This window comes from Musa acuminata, chromosome BXJ1-6, assembly GCF_036884655.1.
Source record: "Musa acuminata AAA Group cultivar baxijiao chromosome BXJ1-6, Cavendish_Baxijiao_AAA, whole genome shotgun sequence".
In the NCBI taxonomy this organism is placed as follows: Eukaryota; Viridiplantae; Streptophyta; class Magnoliopsida; order Zingiberales; family Musaceae; genus Musa; species Musa acuminata.
The window spans coordinates 11,072,749-11,094,223 of NC_088332.1; the positions used below are offsets into that span (position 1 = coordinate 11,072,749).

The 21,475-nt window shown below is 40.1% G+C and overlaps 3 protein-coding genes across 6 annotated transcripts; 1 reads left to right on the top strand and 2 right to left on the bottom strand.

The window, feature by feature from the left end:
- Window positions 1–234: 234 nt before the first annotated feature.
- Window positions 235–1,525, top strand: LOC103987688 (protein MKS1). Its single transcript, XM_009406066.3, has one exon. It carries the CDS (start codon window positions 580–582, stop codon window positions 1,279–1,281), a length of 702 nt encoding a protein of 233 aa, XP_009404341.2. The 5' UTR covers window positions 235–579; the 3' UTR covers window positions 1,282–1,525.
- Window positions 1,526–2,545: 1,020 nt separating this feature from the next.
- On the bottom strand, window positions 2,546–10,979 carry LOC103987689 (PH, RCC1 and FYVE domains-containing protein 1). Of its 4 annotated transcripts, none has more exons than XM_065187158.1 (6): window positions 10,551–10,979; window positions 9,541–9,716; window positions 5,609–7,693; window positions 5,378–5,524; window positions 3,342–3,880; window positions 2,546–3,029 (listed from the first exon to the last, which is right to left on the bottom strand). In XM_065187158.1, the coding sequence occupies exons 2-6, from the start codon at window positions 9,544–9,546 to the stop codon at window positions 2,864–2,866; spliced, it is 2,943 nt and encodes a 980-aa protein (XP_065043230.1). In that variant the 5' UTR covers window positions 9,547–9,716; window positions 10,551–10,979; the 3' UTR covers window positions 2,546–2,863. The 4 variants fall into 4 exon arrangements, with proteins under 4 accessions (XP_065043230.1, XP_065043229.1, XP_009404342.2 ...); XM_065187157.1 differs by having other exon boundaries at window positions 9,667–9,756; XM_009406067.3 differs by having other exon boundaries at window positions 9,637–9,756.
- Window positions 10,980–15,438: 4,459 nt separating this feature from the next.
- LOC135676222 (transcription factor VIP1-like) lies at window positions 15,439–19,958 on the bottom strand. The gene is made up of 5 exons (XM_065187163.1): window positions 19,807–19,958; window positions 19,089–19,698; window positions 18,547–18,679; window positions 16,407–16,491; window positions 15,439–15,899 (listed from the first exon to the last, which is right to left on the bottom strand). Exons 2-5 carry the CDS (start codon window positions 19,622–19,624, stop codon window positions 15,664–15,666), a joined length of 990 nt encoding a protein of 329 aa, XP_065043235.1. The 5' UTR covers window positions 19,625–19,698; window positions 19,807–19,958; the 3' UTR covers window positions 15,439–15,663.
- Window positions 19,959–21,475: the final 1,517 nt, after the last annotated feature.

Genomic DNA, 21,475 nt, shown 5'->3' on the forward strand with positions numbered 1-21,475 from the left:
CGTAACGGAAACGGATACACGTCAACTTCCTCGCATGAAATTTGCAATATATCAAACTTACAACAAATAATAATAATAATTATTATTATTATTATTATTATTATTATTCCTTTTTATGTAAAATTGTTCGATGCATTAGAGACTTCGAACCGATTATTATTATTATTATTAACTAATGAAGGTATTATATTTTCGATACGAAGAATTGGAACCACCAAAACAAGAGGCAGGGAAAAGGCACAACACAGAGGAGGAGGCAAAACAAGAACATAACTGTAATTGTCACCGTTGAAGCCTCTCTTGGTTCTCTCCCCACCGGAGAACGTCTCCTGCCCTTGTTGACCGACATGCTGACCGGTACAACTCCATTCTCCGTTAACAGGGATCCTCCTCCATCTATTCTTCCTTGATGTATCAATCTGTGCATTGACTCGGCTGTCCCAATATTTTACGTAGACTTGTAATCTTCCACATCGCTTCTTTCCTCTCTCCTTCCCTTCTCGCTCTGGCGTTGGCCTGGAGGAAGCTTCCCTCGACACCTTAAGCCCTCTTCTCCGCCCAGAAACATCAGTCCCATCCATGGATCCCTCGGAACCCCGACCGTCGCCGAGGCGAGAGCTGCAAGGCCCACGGCCTGCTCCTCTCAGGGTAAGCAGAGAGTCGCGCAAGATCAAGAAGCCACCTGTAGCGCCGCCACCGCACCACCAGTACCCGCCGGAGCCGCAGCCGCAGCACGACCGGGATCCGGTGGTCATCTACACCGTCTCCCCCAAGATCATCCACGCCAACCCCAGCGAGTTCATGTCCCTCGTCCAGAGACTGACCGGCCCCGGCTCAGATCCCTCCACTGAACCCTCGCTGCCCTCGCCCGGGGAAGCGCTCTCCCCCGCCGCCCGTATCGCCACGTTCGAGAAGGCGGCGTCGCCGCATGCATCCGACCTCTACCGAGCGCGGATGGGTGCCGTGGGCGGGTTCGAGATCGAGGGGGAAGCGACGGTGGACCGGCCGGCTTCGTTTCCGGGGGTCTTGTCGCCCGTACCGGCCTCGCTCCTCCCGATATCTCCGACCCTGTTCTCGCCGTCGTTCGATCCGAGCGTGCTGGGCTTCTTGCTCGAGCTAAGTCCAGTCTTGGCCAACAAGAGCAACGTCGACGGCAACAACAGGAGCTTCATGGACGGCGGCAGCTTCTTGGCTAGTCCCAGTAACAACTTGCTGTCGACGCCTACTGTTCCTTCCCCTGGAGCTTTCTGGGAACTGTTGAACCAGTTCCCGGATTTGTAGAAGAAGACAAGGCCTTGTTCTTCCCTTGTTCCACTGGAAGAAGAGAGAGGAAGTCGCGGAAGAAGACGACGGGAAAGGAAATGCCAGCGATGGAGGAGGGTGCAGGTTGGACTTTGACTTTGGCCGACCATGTGAGAGCTACAGGTCTTCTAACACCAGCTGACTTTGATAGCAGCACAGGATTGATCTCCTGTGTTAATTTGTTTGTTCATCATCATTAATCGATGTTCATCTTTTCCCTGCTTGTTGAATGGTAAGCAATATGATCTTGCGAGATAAAAGGATTTGATCTTTGGGTAAGGAATTTTTACTTTATGTCATGCCATATGGTGCAGAATTCGAGAGGTAGGCTGAGGAAACAGATCACCAAGATATGGCTTGATTGGATCTTTATGTAAGCCAAAATTGTTCTGCTGTGGTGGTGTTGTTTGCATTGCCAAGAAGCAGAATGACAGCCATGGAGTTGATGGGAGATGCAGATTAGCAGCTTGTAACTTTGGAACTTCTGCAACCCACCTAAATTTCCAAGAATAAGAAAAGGCAAATCATTCAAGAAGTCACAAAATCCAGAGCATCATGGTGGTCTCGAAATTCAATGTACTTCTCCAAATTCATGGGCTTAAAGATGCAAACACTGTTAGCAACTTGATTTCATAGAACAATCTCTTCTTTTTCACCCAAAAATAAAAGATCAAAACATGAGAGATTTTTGCACACTGGTTGGTTGCACTTGCAGAGAATGATCAGTTCTATAGAGCAAGCAGTAAGAAAATTTTGGGAGAGTTCTGCAACCATTATCAAATACATAATCATAATTTGGAATCAACCAAGAGAGTGCTGTTCTAACCTCATTGCATTTACAAGTGACCAACCAGAATACAGATCAAACCAACAAAATGGACTGCAGAATACACTGAAGTTGCACCAGTGGCATATAAGAAATCTTCCATGATTTAGCTATTAGCCACAGAGTTCAGAGTACTACAGAATTGGCACATTGAGGCCCATGCCAAGTCAGCAGTCCTGTCAGCTATATTCTGTCACTGAAGTGCGACACCAGTTCTTGGCAGAAAACATATTCAGCTGTGGATCCTGGAAATCTGGATACGCCCACCAGCCAGTTCATCAGTTAATAGCCAAAATTACCATCTATCCCTTCTAGATCTGCCAGGAAACTTCCAAATGTGGATATTGTCATTCAATATCCAAAACATGTTGGAAAAGACAAAAGCTTTGTCTAATAGATGTATCATGACAGAGAAAATCACCAACAATAGCATTTAACATTTTAAGAAGAAACTTTCATCTGCAATCACTAGGCAAAAAAGGCTCTGCCCCCAACTATTCTCATATTTGATGATTTATATACACTACAATACAACAAACGATAACAGATTTGAAGGTGAAATTTAAAGAAGAAATGGCATTGGTGAGTAGAAAAATATATATTGAATATATATATATACTGCACATCTTGAAAGGGGCAAAGCACAGGTCAGCAGAAGTTCCTGTGTCACATTATGATCATGATCTCATAATATCAACATGTCATCCAAGTTTCCTGCTACTCCCTTTCTCGTGATCAAACTCTGGAAGAATGCATGCAATCCTCCTCTGGCTTGAGTGCAGATTGACTTGATACTGCTGATGAGAACCTGTCTGACCCACGAACATTATATCTCTCATAGACCTTTTCACGATTATCTGACCACCAGGTTTCTGCCTGATTCTCTCCAAATTTTCTTCGACTGCAAAGGATTTCCACTTTTAGTAAAAGCACAATCAAATCTCTAACACAAAGATTGTGTAGGCAAACAGAAGTGCCAATTGGAATTCGGCATGAATAGCCGGTATTCAGCAAACCGTCTTAACATAAATCAGGTATAGAAGATTGCAAACAAACAAGGAGACAGCAGCACTTTCAAATGGGTCATTCAAGCAAATGCCATAGACAATCTTATCACTATCGAGCAGGGTTGAATACATTTTTTTTTATAAAATAAATAAATATTTTGTTCCGAATAGAGATGGTAAACAAACAGAAGGATTGTCACAATTACCTGAATCGCACTCTTTTCAAATCTCGAGTTCCATCACGAAGAGCTACAAGTGTTATATAGACACCAGGTTCATACTGTTCAATCCATTCAGCCTCAACTTGAATATTTGATGAAATAGGGCTTGGAGACTTATAGACCATCTCCCCATCTGGAGGATTATCAATTTCCTTGTTATCAATGTCAGTTTTACTGCCGGATGATGACTTCTCTGCATTACTGTCACGTTGTCTTGCAGTGAAGTCTTCTTCCATTCCATTGGAATTCACATGAGAGTCTTGTAAACTTAAGTTCAGCTTATTAGATTCTCGGGCATTCATTAATGTATGATTCTGACTTGTATTTCCATCAACAAGAATAGACTCCGAAGTCGAAAAAGACAGCATAGTCAGAGAACTGTTTACATTAAATCTTGACTGATGATCCACTTCTAGAATGGAGTATGGACCAGAATGTGAGCCCACCCCATTTGGTGAGTCTACTAGTCTTACCGCATCATTTTTGTACACCCCTTGATGTAATATCTCAACCATATCTTTAAGCTGTACAATAACAATCACAGGTCAGTCTCGTAAAGTACAAGTGTTTGTAAAAGTATGAACCAACCAAATAGCAGTATACTCTTGAGAAAATTAGGAAAACAGGTTGCAGGACCTATATGACGTGCCCGTAAGTTTACTGTGAGGTTACATGTTTGACAAGACTGATATTCCTTTAGAGCAAAATCTGGAAAGGCTATTAATTAATGAACAAAAAATGTAAAAACAATCTTTAATTCTCGCTGAAAACATTTTTATATGTATACCTCTGTAAGTATATATGCACAGAATAGGAGAGTTGAACTAATCTCCTATTGGAAGGATTAATCCAACTAAAAATTAAATATCGGGAATTTAAAATAATGATCAGCTAAAATCCAAACATTTTGATGCTTTCTGACCTATAAATCAACTAGATGAAAAAAGCAACTGTTTCAATGGCAACGAACATAAATTGAATTGATAACAATTAAGAAGCACCAAAATACATCAAATATTCATGTGCATGTACCAAAAATTGTTTAGATCAACATCAACTGTTTGGATCCAAATCTGAAATGACCTTATATATAGTTTGGTATGGAAAAGGTTTTTGTTTTTCATTTTGCATACATAAGAAAAATATGCAAAAGGTCATAAAGCAAGTGATCTTCTGTTTCTATACTCTTCTAAAATTTCAGATCACCTTCAGTGAATCTTACTTCAATTCAAAGTCCCATGCTTCATTTTCAATCAGCAGGATTGGGGCCTCAATCTTTTTAGAAGAACCTTAACAACATAATATGTCTGACAACAAGCTTGGTAACATTACCAACAATCATACTTGATACTAGTGTCACAGGATTATATTAATAAATTTGTTATTAGCATTACTTCCACCATCATTTAGAGCCTATTAGTATCTCAACATTTGAAGGGGTCAATGACAATTATCTGTAAGAGAGTTGATCAACAGAAACATCTACTCGCAAAAGAAGCATCAATTTGTTCTTGCATCCTGACCACAGATTTTTGGTCTCGCAATTTTTCTGGCAGGGACGTCTTAAGTTTCAAAGACATTTGATGAAATATCAGAGTACTACAATAACGTTTCTATTTTCATATTCACATTATTCCATCACCATCTGAACCTTCTAGTTTTAAAAATTAGAAATGGTCTGAATACAAAATTCCAAACGTCATACAAGACAGAGGCAGCTTAATGTAGAATGATAAAGTCGGGAATTAAAGGAGGAAATTTACAATATGGAGTATTTAGAGCACAAAAAGGTGGCATTTGCAGAAACTCAACTACATGATGGCCCTAAATCCAACAAATAATTTACAATATCCATCGAAAAATATAAGAGGATCACGATCATCAGGACAACCACATATATATATAATATCATGGAATAGCTCCACTATTCTTCTTTTATAAGTACCCTAAGATTTGAATAAAATTGAAACTTATTGTTACAATAAAAGGCAAGTAATAAAGATAGCTAACCAAGAAACAACCTGTGCTGTAAGGGATTTAATAACTTCTTTTGCAGCTTTTGATTTTGCAGATTCCTCAGCAGCCAATGCCATGGCTTCTTGAGCTTTTTTTCCTAATTTTTGCAACTCAATTTCTTGAAGCTCACAGTGCTGTCTCAGATTTTCAACCTAATGCAGATCCAGGTGATCAAAGAAAGTGGACTGCCAATGCTAAATAATTTATCCAATGAAGGATGAGGACATTTACCATACCTGTGCACGTAACTTCTGAACTTCTTGATTCAAGAGCTCATTTGTTTTCTTCAGACTGTCAGTAGCACTTTTGGAGAAATAAACTCCAGAAGATGTAGGAACTGGTGATGCAGAACGTGGAGGACTAGATTTTCTAGAAAATGGTGAAACAGCTCTAGAAGGGTTTACGGATCGTACCAGGGATGTGTGGAGTGCTCTAGGACCTGCTCGCTGCAGATCAATCCCACCAACCAAAGCAAGATCTTTCAACTGTATGAGTGAGCTGACTTGAGAGGCTCGAATAAATGTCAAGGAATCAGTTCTCTTTCCATGCCTGGCTGCCTTAGTGTCCAGATCTTTTATGAGATCAAAGTTGCTAGGTATCACAGACTTTGTTGATTTTGTCTCTGCTTTTTCAAACCTGTCCTTGCTTTCGCCTGACAAGCGAGGTAAACCATTTCTCTTGTTATTAACTCCAAATTCCAAGACATTGTTCAGTTTAACATAACAGGAGTCACAAACTCGATATGGTTTTGCAGGATTCGGAGACAAGGCTGCTCTCAAGGCCTTCCTGGAACTGCATGAATGGCAATGGACAAGTCCGCAATGGTAGCAATTATGTCGTTTGCGGGTGAACCCAAATGCTTGTCTGCATGCCAAGCATTGTGATTGCTCTGCACCTGACACCCATTTATGCTGGCATATGGCAGCTGTGAAGGTTGCACCGCAGGCAATATATTTAACAGCTCTGTCCTTCAGAGCTTCAACAAGGTTTGGTGTTTTCCTATCTTCAATGTCTCCATGACCCAATCTTCCATTAGCACCTTTTCCCCAGGTAAAAACCTCACCCCTTGTTGTTAAAACTGCCACATGGTATGAACCACAAGCAACTTCGCCAACAGATTCACCAACAAGCCTGTCTTCAACTAAGCATGGAAGTTTCCCATCAGACTGTGGATTACCAAGCTGACCATAAACAGTACTTCCCATAGTAAAAACTTGTCCAGAAGCTGTCAGGCCAACAGTGAGACTATGGCCACAAGCTAGCTTGTGAAAATCGTGGTCGATCAATGAAGCAACACAAGTAGGCTTGAGACGCGGCTCCTTGTCACCATGACCAAGTCGGTACTTGTCCCCATCACCCCAAGTGAACAACTTTCCAGATGATACACTGGCATTCGGCTGAGCTACTATAACCTCCACAACTGCAGCAGTGTGCCATACTCCACATGCAACCGCAATGGTTTTCAAACCCATCAGTGATTCAACCTCCCTTGGATATGCAACACTCTCTTTGTTTCCATGACCTAAAACACCAAACGTACCATCACCAAATGTAAACAATTTCCCAGTCGAAGTTATTAAGGCAGTATGCCAGGTGCCACAAGTAACATATGCAACTTGAAGACCTTCCAGTGGTCCCGAAACTCTTTTTGGTACCCAGTGGCTGACATCACTACAGTGTCCAAGAAGGCCCACATTATGAGTGCCATCACCCCAAGTATAAAGTTCGCCAGCTAAAGTTACAGCACAAGTATGAAACTGCCCACAAGCAACCAAATCTGTGTTAGCTAAAGATTCAAGAAGCCGAGGGTGAACAACATCAGCTCCAACTGCATGGCCCAGGCATCCTCCAGATTCTTCACCCCATGTAAAAACTTCTCCATGTTTTGTAACAAGAGCAGCATGCCTGACTCCGCAAGCCACATGGCGAACATCCAAAACTAAATTGGATTCTAAGGGCTTGGGCAAAATTACATCAGCTCTTCCACTGGAGAAATTGGTACCCCTCTCAGTGCCAGTTCGTGAAGAAAATTCACATATGACCTCACCCCAGACATAAACATCACCTAATGCATCACAGTCATCTTGTGCAGAACCATGACTTGATGTGCTAGGCGCGCTAGAGACACTTACTCTGATAATATCTGAAGAGGCACCTTTGACTAGCATATTTGCTACATCTGATCTTTCCAAATGTACAAAATTTTCAGAAGTGACCTTGGGTGAAGTTGTAATACTAAAATTGATGTCAGGAGAACTATTATCCAGAATGGAACCAATTGAGCTATCACTTGGACTATTAGATATCAAATCCTTGAAATCCTGAAACAATTGTCCATTGCCATGTATTAACATCCATCGCAGCATGCGGTTGAATGGATAAAGAAAGTTCAAAAAACATAGGATATATGCAAAAGGCTAATTTCAGTCAAGGCATACTCCAAGATTAAAAATATATATATTCAAGAATTTCTCCTTCCAAAATTTTCAAGGAAGAAAAAAAAGATCAGAGGCATCATGCATAGTTACATTTAGGTGAACTTATGATTCATATAAGACCGATAGAAAATAACTATCTATCAGAATATTACTTACTACCTTTGCCATGTCTGCTATGTATTAGAAGGAACATCAAAATGGTCTACAGCTTTACAAAAGATAAACAGTCAAATCACTCCTCATGAATCAATGAGATATGCATGCCTTGTGATGCCTAGTGAACATGGCATAAGCCCCTAACAAGCATCTGAATCTGAGAGTTCAAAGTCTCACCATGTTTCCACATTCATATGGATGCAGCACATTATAAAAGAAACACCAACAAGAATATTTAAACTAATCAGCTAAATATATGGTGCTATGCATATTATTCCATTTTCCTGCAATATAATGAATGTGTAACTAGTTGCATCATGGCTCCAAGGACCATTACAATGTGGATTTTTTGAGCCCTAAAATGAGACATTTTGTCAACAGCATTATGTACGGCAGCTTACCACACAGGAACTTGATCATGTCAATTCAAAAGCCCCACCACACAAGGGCATTGGAACGATCAGTTTCGAATGAGGCAGACATCATCCACTATGGCAACTATATTTTTCAAAGAATTATGGCAACTATATGAACCATGTCCAAGCACAACCACACCTGTGACAACAAAACACGCAAGCACAAAGCAAACTCTCTTGGAGTAAATCAGATGATAACTTATTCATTCCACCGATTTCAAATACGAGGCAAATTCATTCCAGTTCAGAGGTTTCTAACTTGCAAGATCACATAGCAATGAGTTTCGTTTACTACTTTCTCAGTCCTCCCACCATGCACAAAGTTTCACTTGAGACTGGCCAAAAGGCTTAGTATCAGGGTCAACCATTTCTAGGATCCATTTTGAACTGAAATCAACCAAAACAAAATCACTTGTTGTTTTGAAACAACTGAAGATCCACCAGTACGAACGGAACCAGATCTATTTGAACTTTGCCAGAAGACGGAGGGTGGATAGAAATTCATTTTTAAACACTTTCAGTGTGTTTGTTTGCTCGAAAGCAAAAGAAAATCTCTTATTGCAGCAAGATCAGATGTAACCGATCCAGATAGACTATAGTAGAATCAGATAGGGATAAGATGATCTCGCTGAACAATAAAATGAATAAGGGCATAGCTAATCTAGGTCAAAAGATAACTAAAGGCATAGAGCTTCTTACTCTACTAACCACCTAATAACTTTTTACAATAAAAAGTCCTGCCATTTTCCGTAGACTGACCATTTATATATGATGCTTGAATTAGGAAATTTAGGCCCCTTAGAAGTGCAACAGTACTTGAGTAGCAGAAACCTACCTCATTCTAAGGGTGAACAACAGGCAACATTCATGTCAAACATACATGAAGGCAAGGTATAGATGAAATATCTGAAATATGAAGGAAATGTCTAAATTACGCAAATCAGACAGCTGGATTTAGCACAAAATTTTCAAACCAATATTTACAATGTAAATTTCACTTCTTACAAGCTAGAACCATATGCTGAATATGTCAGAAACATGAAATGCTGTGTCAAATGGTTTGAACAGAGAAATCAACTTCAGGTCACCGCAGAATTAGATAACAAGGTACTCGATGAAGAAGAATGATATCCTTCTTATAAGCATATATGTGACAACCTGCATCCTTGAAGGCTGAAGTTAGTCGAGAAACTTCATTTGGAAAGAGCAACTTTAAATAGTAATTAGCTGCAGTGGTTAAGGTGTATCAATTACATCAAAATACGGTCCACTATTTCTCCGTACATCAGTTTTTGATCGTCCACCTTGACCAGAATAAACCAGTGCCTTGAGGCCTGCAATCCACACCTCTGTCTCAAATCTATCCTTGAATATCTAAATGGCAAACAAAATGAGAAGCAAAATATTCAGAATTGTGGATATCAGAAATAGCAACTATTAAATAGTTAAAAGAACATAGATGTATTAACCAGATCAAGAGACCTTGTTCTGTTGTTGCATGACTGAAAAGGACAAGTGGTTCTTCTCTGAGAACAGAGACCATTCAAAACAGGCTAAAACGAATAGATTATTATATTAAAAATAAAAAATAACAACAACTATAATTAACATTATAATGGCTACCCGAAATCTAAACATTTGATAAAAGGCTTATTGGGAACTGACGGTAGTTAAGCACTATGCGCACCGCATCCAATCAAAGTCCAAGCACTATGAACATGACAAAAGGAACATACAGTAACTTTATCTGAAAAAAACCAGCACAGGGTTCCGAAGAAATGTGGTTCACCTTTCATCTCAAATCATTCATCATTCCCTTCATATTCCAATCAGCAATTCCTACAATTAAAATCTTGTCTTATACCAGGTTTGTCTTATTGACCTTCTATAATAACTAGAGAGAGCATCTGCTTCTAGTAGTTGACAGCTACCAGTCTTGAGGTTAAGAGGTGACAACAAATTTCCAATGCCTACAGCAGCATCGAAGCCCCAAATAAACAAAAGGACCCAGTTTTATAAATGAGAATAACCCCAAAGAAACGGAAAAGACAACAAAAGATTGCAGATTTAGCGACGAAGCCGCTTCACAAACATGATAACATCCAAAATGTCTCTTACGAAACCACCAAAAAAGCAAATGAAGTAGGCAGACAGCGAAACCCCCTCACCTTCTCAACGTCTCCGAAGCCAACGAGACCTGCCATTCCATCTGGGGGTCACTCCACCGAGCCGCCGGCGCCGATAGGGCGTCGTCATAGAAGCCAGATCTTCCCCCGGACCCTCATCGATCTTCACCAATCCAACAACAAAACCTACCAAAGTGCTCGTCGAAATCTTTCAAGAAGAAGAGAAGACGAAAACTTCAAGTCGCAAAGTTAGACCAAGTCCACTGCCTTCCGCGAGCGAGGGCGACGACTGCTTCGCCAGCGGGCCCGTGAGGGGTCCGACAACCGCGTGGAAGGCGAAGGGAGAGACGGCCCGAGCGACGCAACCAAGGAGCAACCCTCGAGGCGAAGTCGCGGATTCGAGCTCGCTTCCAAGGTGGGAAAAAGGAAGAAGAACATTAATTCGCCTGACCCGAAAGAGAACAGAGAGCGTAAGGAAAAGATGATATAAAGGGCGAAAGGGGTGCGGTCACCTTGGGTAACGTTAATTCGGTCCACCTCAGCCGGCGCTCCGATAACGCGGGTGTTGTGCCTGAGGAGCACGTTAGGGCTTCGTCGGTACACCGGTTTCCGATCGGGCCCGCCGGCGTTCTTTTGTCGGGAGCAGCGCCCACGTGGGCGGAACAGTGTAAGGAATCTGTTCCCGAGGAGCCGCAGCGAACGCCTTATTTCAGGAGAGAATGAAATGACGAGAATGACACTGTAAGGGCAGGGGTCGGTTGCTGACGTGGTCACCTCGAGTGGTCCCGACCGCGCCGGGGCCCACGTAGACTGGGGTTGCCTGGGCGTGACACTGGGAACTAATCCCGAGCACCAACCAACTTGTACCACGTGGAACCCGGCTCGATTATTCTATTCGGTGGTTGTCTCGTGTGGAGGCGGAGAGGACGACACGATTCGATGTGATTCTTTGAGGAGCCCAAAAACTAAATATTTCTTCTTTTTTTTAAGGAATTTTATATGTTTTTCTTTTAAAAATTAGCAAATTCTCGTAAAATATAAGTGTTTTTATCCCAAAAGCGTCCTCATTTACAGAATTCTGAAAAATCAAACATCGTCCTTCTTTTTTACCGAATATTAAGCAGTGTGTTTATGATGTTTTCAATGTGTTATAGTATTTTCAGTAATATCATGAAAATAATATAAGATGGTACAAAAACACTATTATAATATAGCATTTTTTATTTTTTGTAATACCTGAAAGTACTATAATTTAGTAAATAAATATTATATTATAATATTTTTATGCTATGTTATAGTGTTTTAAGGAATTGCTCAAAAACAGAGGATAGATGGCCGAAGGTATTTTATGTGTTTCTTAGAAGGATATTTCTCTTTGTAATATTTTTTTATTATTTATAATGTCATGTTTAAAATCTTGAATATTCATAAGTTATCTTTTTGTAAATGGTCGTATATGTCTTTTTATTTTATAATTTAATTTTAATATATTTTTTTATTTTTTTTTTCTCTTATTCTTCTCGTCCTCCTTCTCTTAATCAGTGATATAAAAATAATGAACATGAAAGAGGAGGATGTAAGAAATAATTATTGACATTTATTATGATGATTTAATGTTTTTAGGGTTATATATATTACGTTATAGTCTAAAAGATATAACAAGATATCATGTTTCTGGTCTTTACAAATTGTCCACTATAAAAGAGTTGATAATAATATGGTACATAATAGAGAACTATAGAAAGGAAAAAAAATAAGAAGATAAAAAATAAAATTATAATAAGTGTAAATAATAAAATATTATTTTATTATTTTTTAAAAAAATATAATAAGTAAGAACGAGGCTCTAAATAATAAGCTTGGAAAAACACCAAAAAGTAATTTTTTTCGGAACTCACCTTTAAAAATATATTAAAAATCTAAAATTTTTAATAAAATTTATAGATATTTCTTTGAAATTATCCTCGTGCGACAAGAAAATAAGCGATGACATATATTGCTACCTTTTTTTTTTTTTCTTTGAAGTATCATTACAACGATGAGACATGATTTATACATCTTGTTGATGGATCGATGTGCCATGGTTGATAGAGTCAGCACGGCCTGGTCCACTGGGCAATGTTGAGAGTCTCTGATCGGTTGAGCCAGGTTTCGAGACTGATCGAACACCACTTTGAGCGTTGGCAACGGGAATTTGATCAGCGCCTTCTAGCCTGCGATGACAACTTTCCTGCAAAAAAGATCGTCGTCGGGTGTTTCCCAACTTTGGTCCCTCCGACGATAAAGTCAGTCGCGGGTTGGAGTTTGTTTTTTTTTTTTTTTTTCCCTCCTGGTCGAGTCCCGGCCATGTGCTTTTATGCTATTGTGTGAGGGTCAGTCGTACGCAGGCGTAGCAACCGATCCTCAGGAGGTGAGGTGGTACCTTTGTGTGGCCGTCGCTCCGAGACGCATGGAACGGTGTCATGCGGCGCCGTCCCAAACTTTTCGGGACGGGACATGTCGAGTCATGCCTTGATATGGTCCCTAGCTCGATGCGTGGGGGTGCCCCTCTTGCTTACTTGACTGCAATACTACGTGGCATTGCTCGTGATGCGACGTGGACCCATAATATACCTTATCACATCTATACTATAAATATTATTAATACTATTAATAAGAAAAGATATTATATATATATATATATATATATATATATATATATATATATATATATATATATATATAATCGACAAATATTATATGATCTTGGTGACACATTAAATTAACTTGTAAGGTTCATTTTCCATGGTCCAAACTATTACAGAACTAATCAAGTGCATGACATACTCATTTCCCCATGGGCAAGTCTAAGTACTCCACATTGTTTATTTCGTGGTATGATTAGGATCATGTGGTCATGTTTTCATGGCTCCAACGTTGGCTTCACGATGACTGTGTTCTCTTTTGACCGTTAGATGTCGATCTGAGGGCTCAACTCACATTCTTTTTCGTGAGATAAAAGTGTGGTGGATGATGATGATCCTAATGAATGATGTTGAGGCTGCCAAAACTTAGGAGTGTAACAAAAGATTAGTGGAGATTGTCCGTGATTAATAATTACGTGACATGATTACACAATCGTATTAAATTCTCAATGTTGATCTCTCTCTTCGGAATAATTATAGTATTTTAGTCTTGAATCGAAAAAAATGATTGATTAATTTAGGGGTATAGAGTGTTTTTAGAATATATATATATATATATATATACTCCTCAGCTTTGGCCTCCCATGATGGAAACCACCACGTGAATTGTCGACTAATCTCTCTCTCTCTCACTCTCTCTCTCTCTCTCTCACTCTCTCTCTCTCTATCTCTATATATATATAGAGAGAGAGAGAGAGAGAGAGAGAGAGAGAGAGGGAGAGAGAGAGATTAGTCGACAATTCACGTGGTGGTTTCCATCATGGGAGGCCAAAGCTGAGGAGAGAGAGCCTCGCTCGTCATCTCCGCATCTTTGCGTCAAGGAATATCCCATCTCATCCGCGTCTTTAAGCTCCACAATATCCATCTCGTCGAATCACGCGATGCCATGTCGGAGGGGGAGGAAAAAGGAGACAAAAAGAACGACAACCTCTGAAGGCCAAACCACAAAAGATTACATGATGCGGTGCGACTTTGACTGTTGGATGCGACTTTGACCCTTCGAGCGAACTGTTTGTTCGTATCCCACCGCGACTGCACCACCCGATCCTGTCGGTGACCCACGGCGGGACCCACCCTTCGCGGTGCTGACACCGGACAGACTTTGAGGTGGGACCCGCCGGGTGAGGGGAGTCCAGTTACGTTATTTGGGTACGCTTTTTTATTTCCCGGCAGTCGCGGACGTGACTTGGCATGGGTGGATTCTGAAGCACGGAGACGCGACGTTGATGGCGACGAAAGCCACTGCCAGCCGTCCAATCTTGATCTGACGTGCTGCAGTGTGCATGGCTCATCTGTCTCCCTTTTTAGCTCACGTTTTTATTTGGACTATAAGAAAAGGGATCAGCGTTGGGCGATACAGAATAATGATATGTATTTGAAATTAATAGCTCCTTTTACTGGTTATTAAAGTACGGATAATTTTTCGAGAAAATTCGCTTTTCTGATTATTTTCGAAAAAATAGCCATATTTTCATAATTTCCTAACAACGTTTTTTTTTTTTTTACCCAATACGTGGAGGAGTATTCTTTTTTTTCTCGATCAATTAATCCATAAGATAAATGGTATAATATGTTTTACATTTCAATAATATTAAAAAATAAATATCGAAACATAGTGTAAAAATACTATAATGGTTGAAAATACTGTAACACAGTATAGAAATACCATAAATATAATTTTTTATAAAAAAATATAAAGTATACTGTTATAATATTTTATTGATATTATTGAAAATATTGTAACATAGTATAAAAGTAATGTAATTGAAACAGTCTATAAAATCCATGAAGAAGAACAAAGAAATAGGTGGTTGACTATCAAGTTGGGACATTGTCACTGTACAAGCCCATGAGGGAGATGGAAGTCCATAAAGAAGAAAAACAAAATTAGGTGATTGACAATCAAGTTAGGATATTTTATTAAAAAAATGTTATTAGAGGAGGAATTTGAAAATATGGAGCAAGAAATATAAAAAAAAACTTTTTTTTTTGAAAATTCAACCACAATGCTTTGAGGCCAAATATATTGCATGCCGGAATGCGTATTGATCATTTAGAGTTGTTGCGATTTGATCCGATGGACTGACTTAACCGATAATGTATCGAAGATAATAAACCTATTAAACCCTTGTTAACTAACTGGTGTATCGAAGATAATAAACCTATTAAACCCTTGTTAACTAACTAGAGTGCTTACACACTTCCGATACAGGACTATGCTTTGCAAATGTTACACACATGAAATCTTGATGAAATTTATCATTTCCAATACTCTAACATAAAAAAGGTACAAGTTGCTTTTATACATCTGATTTATGCATCCTTCCATGAGTTGATGACTTTACAACACACGATTACGAGATGAACAACAGGTTACCCAAAGTACATGAAGATACAAAGAGTACAAACGAACTATATAATTTACCTTTGCGGAAAAGCATTCGCAAATGAACTTGTGACCGATCCATTTGTCACATGAAGTCCATTGGATCACTTAAGCATGATTTATCGTCTGATGAATCTTGTGCCGGAGTAGAGTGGAGATGTTGAGCCTGATTACTTGGGTGAGGCAGCTGCTGATGGTGAGTGTAGTAGTTTTGTACACTCTGCTGAATCAGAATGTTGTCAGGGTATTGATTTACGCTTGAAAGTTGTCGCGTTGCTTTCTTAAGCCGCTCGACTTCTTCTCGTAAAGTTTCACTGAGTGCTGTACGAAACCAAGAAAAAGCTTTGCACGATGAGTAAAACATCATTAGAATCCTTCTCAATCTAACTTCTTCAGACAGTGATAAAAAAAAGAAAGATTGTCTAGTTAACAAGTAACAGAAGCAAGGAATATTGGGATTATATGAAATTGTGTTAGTAAAGGAAGCCTTGATGTAAAATATAATTTCGTGCATTTAGTCACGATTAGTAGAACATTTTTGCTTGTTAACCACAAGAGAAGTTAAAGAAAAATCATGCATAACATTTGGCATAAAAATCAAATTGTAAGCAGATGCCAGATGCCTAATTTACTTGCTTGGATCTTTTGTCAGACGCAGCACTAATTTCTGATTGGTAAATCATAATTCGTTAGAAAGTGAGGTCAATTCTAAATGCCATGGCAATCTTATCCCCTTGAGGTCTGGTAACAGAAGTTCAATCACAAAACAATCTACATACCTCTGAAATCTTGTGATTTGTTAGTGTACAGCTAACTATCAATACTTACCCTCACGAAGTTTAGCTTGTTGTTCCATAGCCTGCAATCGCAACTTGAGTTCCCTGTTCTCAGCTGTCAAACCAGTACCATCTTTCTGCTTTGTGAGAAATTTGGACATCAATTATGTATTCAGGATATGAGAAAATGCTGATCACTAAGAAATACAGTACTTTCAGATGGAACAAAAATAAATCATAATCAATGCTTGAAAAAATAATTGCTTTTGCTTTTTGAGGAAAATCAAAAGAAAATATGTTAGTTTTACAATGGTAAAATGAATGAAATGTGAGATGAAGAAGGATGTAGTAAATAAAACACAATAAGCAACCTGTATTATTTTACATTTACATAAGAATCCAGACATACCAGATATGTAGATTCATTTATATTGAGACAACTTTGCTATTATTCTAATTAATGTAAAAAATAAAGTAAATAGGCCAAGATCAACAAAAACTGAAAGGAAAATAACTCCAAATGCAGATCGGGAGTAAAGAAAAGTAAAGCTCCAATGTTGACTCATGATTGCTCAGTATTGTTCCTTGTTTTTAGTATCAGCTCTATCCATTGCTCATTGGTACAGTTACTCCACTTTGCTGCATTCTATGTTAGTATCAGGAAGCATCAAACAATGATCATATAACCATCTTGTATATATTCTGATTCCCAAGTACCATTTTGTCATATCCTCATCTAAGAATACTTGATGCATTTCTTCAAGCAACCTGCCTTTGCTATTAAATTTGTTTTACCAAGAGTTATTGCTATTCCGGCATTTAATCACCGCCATAATTGGCTACTAATTTGTTTCAGCCAAAGTTGCTAGCAGTAGACCTTCCATATTTGGTTCTTTGATTTGCAAGTTGTGTCTACACTGTGACTCGGGGCATGTAAATAGGTGCATAAAGTAGCAAAGTCTGCAGTTTCATCTGTGATTCCATGTGCACTGTATTATTCCATTGGTAAAGTATATATCCTCCCCCATATCTTTATCTGGTGCAACCCAATTTGCTTACCTGATTCTCTTTCCTTCCTTGGTCGACGCTTTTCATCAGCATATTAAAAAAAAAGATCCACTTCCGATTCTCCTCTGTACATTCATCTTCCACCAGTCCTGAGCAGCAAATTTGGCTACTTCACAAAAGCTAAGAGTGACAAGCAAAATAAACGTAGACCTGCATGTTCCTTACTGTAAATATGTTATTGGATATGGATTTAGTTAAAAAAGTAACTGTTTGCAATATTCTTTCTGCAACTAGACCAGTCTTAATTAAAGAAGAAATTTTCTGTGTTGCTTACACTATCACACCTAAAGATATGATCCTAAATTAGGTAGAAAGAACCAAAAGAAAGAAAAACAGGAAAATGAAACTCGATAGATGGTATATTTGTCATTTATCCATATCTGTCCGCTATAGCATCAATTATCTGCATCATAGAAATATGTTATCAGGCAGGTTGAGACTTGGGCACACTACAGAGTGCCTTACATGTGTCCAACATGAATAAAGCTGATAATGCATTTGGGTGGGTGCTATGATACTCCTACATTCAATACAAGGTTTTTCAATTTGCTTATCATTTATGATTCTTATGAATCATATGATTTTGTATTCAAGATTTGGGTCAAATATTTTAGTTTCTTGGTAAAAGTTTTCAGAGAAAGGACAAGCCTCAATGACCATTAAGATTTTTCCTCTATGACCTAAGTGATCATGGTTCGAATCACGAGAACCCCCCCTACTTGCAGGAAATAAAATTATTTACATTGATCCTCCTTGGTCCCTGCATTGGCATGATCATCATGTATGAGCCAACCTTTTTCTTTTTTTCGTTTTACAACAAGAGCACAAGCTTCTTGTTTGCTTCTCTTGTGTACCAATAGAGAAAACATGTCATACTGTAATGCCCATAGGAGGTTTCCTAAAAGGAAAAGATATAATTCTGACATTTCAGTAATCATACCATCTACCAGTACTTGGGCGTAAACCAAATGAACTACGTAAGGATGATCTAAATTCAACTCTAACATGGACTCCAGTGGTGGTCAAATGGATCCGTTTAATTTACGGGTAGGCATAGAACTTGAATCAACTTACGATCTTTAAAAGGTAAGGCAATAAACTGTGAAGTAAACAATATCTCCTACCTGCAGAAGTGTAAGCTGCGCTGATAGAGAGGTTGCCTCTGTTTGGAGTGTCTCAACTTTCCGCTCAAGTTCGCTTGTATAGTGGATCTTCCTCTCCTTGGAACGAGCAGCGGATTGCCTATTTGCAAGAATCCTATAGCACAAAACACCCGATAATCACCATGTCAAGGATTCCAGTCAAATATTTACCCTTCTTTTTGGTATTTAATCAAGCATGGAGTAATTATATCTTTAAAGATGAGATATTTTGAGATAAAAAGAACCTGCTACTCCAAATTTCTTTTCTGGAAGAACTACAGATATACAAAATAAAAGAAAACAAATTAAAGAATAAGAATAGGGGAATTTTCAGGTGATGGAGCGTGGAATTCCAATTAAGCAAAAACCCTGTAGGTACGAAGGCCACTTGATCAGATCAACGAGCATCAGAAAACAAGATTAATACTTCGAATTCTGTGGGGCTGCTTTTGCTAGAAAGAGGCTTTCTATGTTTTAGGGCACAAAGAAGCAAAAGAGGTCAAGAGAGGAAAAAACGCAAAGACCTTTTTGCACGCTTGGGATCGATCAGGGCCAGCTCGGCAAGCTTCTCAGACGGCATCGTCTTCTTGGCGAAATCCGACAGCGGCGGCGCCGACTCACCCTTCAACGAAGAGGTCGGCCCGTCCATCGACCCGCTTCTCCGGTGGTGCCCCCTCCCCTCCGGCACCGCGTCCTGGAACGACAGCCCCTCGAAGAACGCGGCATCCACCGACAGGCTCCTGAGGTGGGCCCCGGGGACGGGTCTCCCCGTGCCCGCAGCTGCAACCGCAGCCGACGTTGCCGCCCTCGCGGGCTCCGCCGCTATCGGCGCTCCGCTATCGCCGGAGAAGTTATCGTCGGAGAGCGAAGAAAAGTCGATGTCGGGGATCTCGAAGTCGGGGTCGGAGTCGAAGAGGAGGTCGTCGGGGAGGCGGATGAAGGTCTCGGATTGGGCCCGTCGGTGGTGGGAGGCGCCGCCTCCTCCGCCCCCACGGGGTGTGGGGAAGGGGATCTGCCCGAAGCGGGGGTTCATCGGCGGCAGCGCGCCGGCGGGGTCCATCGCGGTTCCCAGCGTCGGTTGGACGGCGAAGGTTGCACGGCAAAAGGCGGGTGGCGGAATCGTGACGGTGGAATCTTCTCGAAGCACAGCCGCACCAAGCAGTGAGAAATAAAGCAAAGAGTTAAAACCTCAATAGAAGGACGAGACCACCATCCAACCGTCCCGCCGGCGTACCTACTTACCCCACCAACACGCGCATCTCCGAACCCACAGGTGGGTCCTATTGCGCGAGCGGGTTGACAAACCATAGGTCGTAGAGAGGACGCGATAGAGGATAACGTAATCTGGGTTTCCTCGTTCCGATGGGGCATCTCGGATCCGCTCCAGTGGATCCGATCGGCTATGGCGGTGCGATGTCGCAGACCGGCATGAGCGGGCGGCTCTACGAAGAAAACCGGGAAGATTCCAAGTATTCCAGATGAGAGTCGTATTTATGTTTATTTGAATAAGTAACATAAAAATAGATATATGAAATTGGTTTAAGTCGATGGATCGGATCGTCAGCGAATTCGATCCGCTGAAGGATCATAGTTTTCTATCTCGACTCTGACCCGATTGGATCGATTGGTTCTTGTCCAAGTCACTGAAGCAACATTGCTTTGTTTTGTGCGGAAATGTGCAAAAAGATTCAAAGCGGTCCAAACAATAAAATCTTGAATGACGTGTAGGAGAGATTGCCCTTCTCCCACTTGGCCCTGTCATCAAAGCAAAAGCATGACTTCACCCTTATGTTCCACGTTAATCAGCATTCCGATAGAACCTTTTAGTAACTAAATATTGAAGACCAAAAACCTCATCCAATAAAAATATTAATTAGATTCGCTATTATTTTCCGTGTTAATGAACTTTTTACTGGCTAAATATCGAGAATGCAAAAACGGCATCGGATAAAAACATTAAAACAATATAATGCACTAAATTCACTTAGTAAAAAAAAAAAAGTAAAACTTTAAATCTTATCCGATAGTAAAGATCTTGAAATTACTTTCATATTCACCAACAATCATCAGCTCACTGCAGAAAGGGAAAAGGAAAGTGAATTATATGCTGGTGACGTATCACTGGAATTGATCTCTCAAGAAAAGTGGTGGCTGATGGCTCAGTTGTCTGATGGTGGGAATGTGAGTTGGCCTGTGGTTAATTCTTTCACATCAAAGTCGGTTCTTTTGCTTTCGTGGTTGCAGGTGCAAACATCATTATCATCATCAAGTTGATGAAAGACCATTGCTAGATCTCAAGATTTCTATCAGAAGATAAAATACCATTTATGTGAAGAAAAATAGGTTACGGGAGTATTCCAACCCAGGTAGAGTAGGAATATTTTTTGAGTGTTTTTCCAGACGACATAAATGAGGAATGATCTTCGATTGATATATCACGAAGGATCAATCCATTTATATTCTTAGAAGTCTCGTGAGCAACGATCTAGGGAATTGGGTGCATCTAAGAACAATCAAGTGGGAGTTTTATCTGATGGTGAGATGGGAAGATGATGTTTCTGCAACCATATATCTGTGCATGAAAACTCAAAAAGAGCTCATCGAGTAGAATGTTATAACGAGTGCTAGGACTTTACCCAGTGTACTGGGATATCTGGAGACTGCTGCACTGTTGCCAGTTGACCACCCTCTGCAACACTTCGCGGCATCTGCAAGAATTCACCTACGAATGTAAAGATAGAGAGTTAGTAAAAATTTCTTCTAATCTGGACTAAGACATCAGATGAACTTACGATGGAATTACGTACCCAACCGGTTGCTGACTTCCAACCCTTTGGCATTGAAATTACTTGCAGATGGATGAGGGTAGCAGCTGGTGAGATAGAACACAATGACAATGCTTGAGCTACAT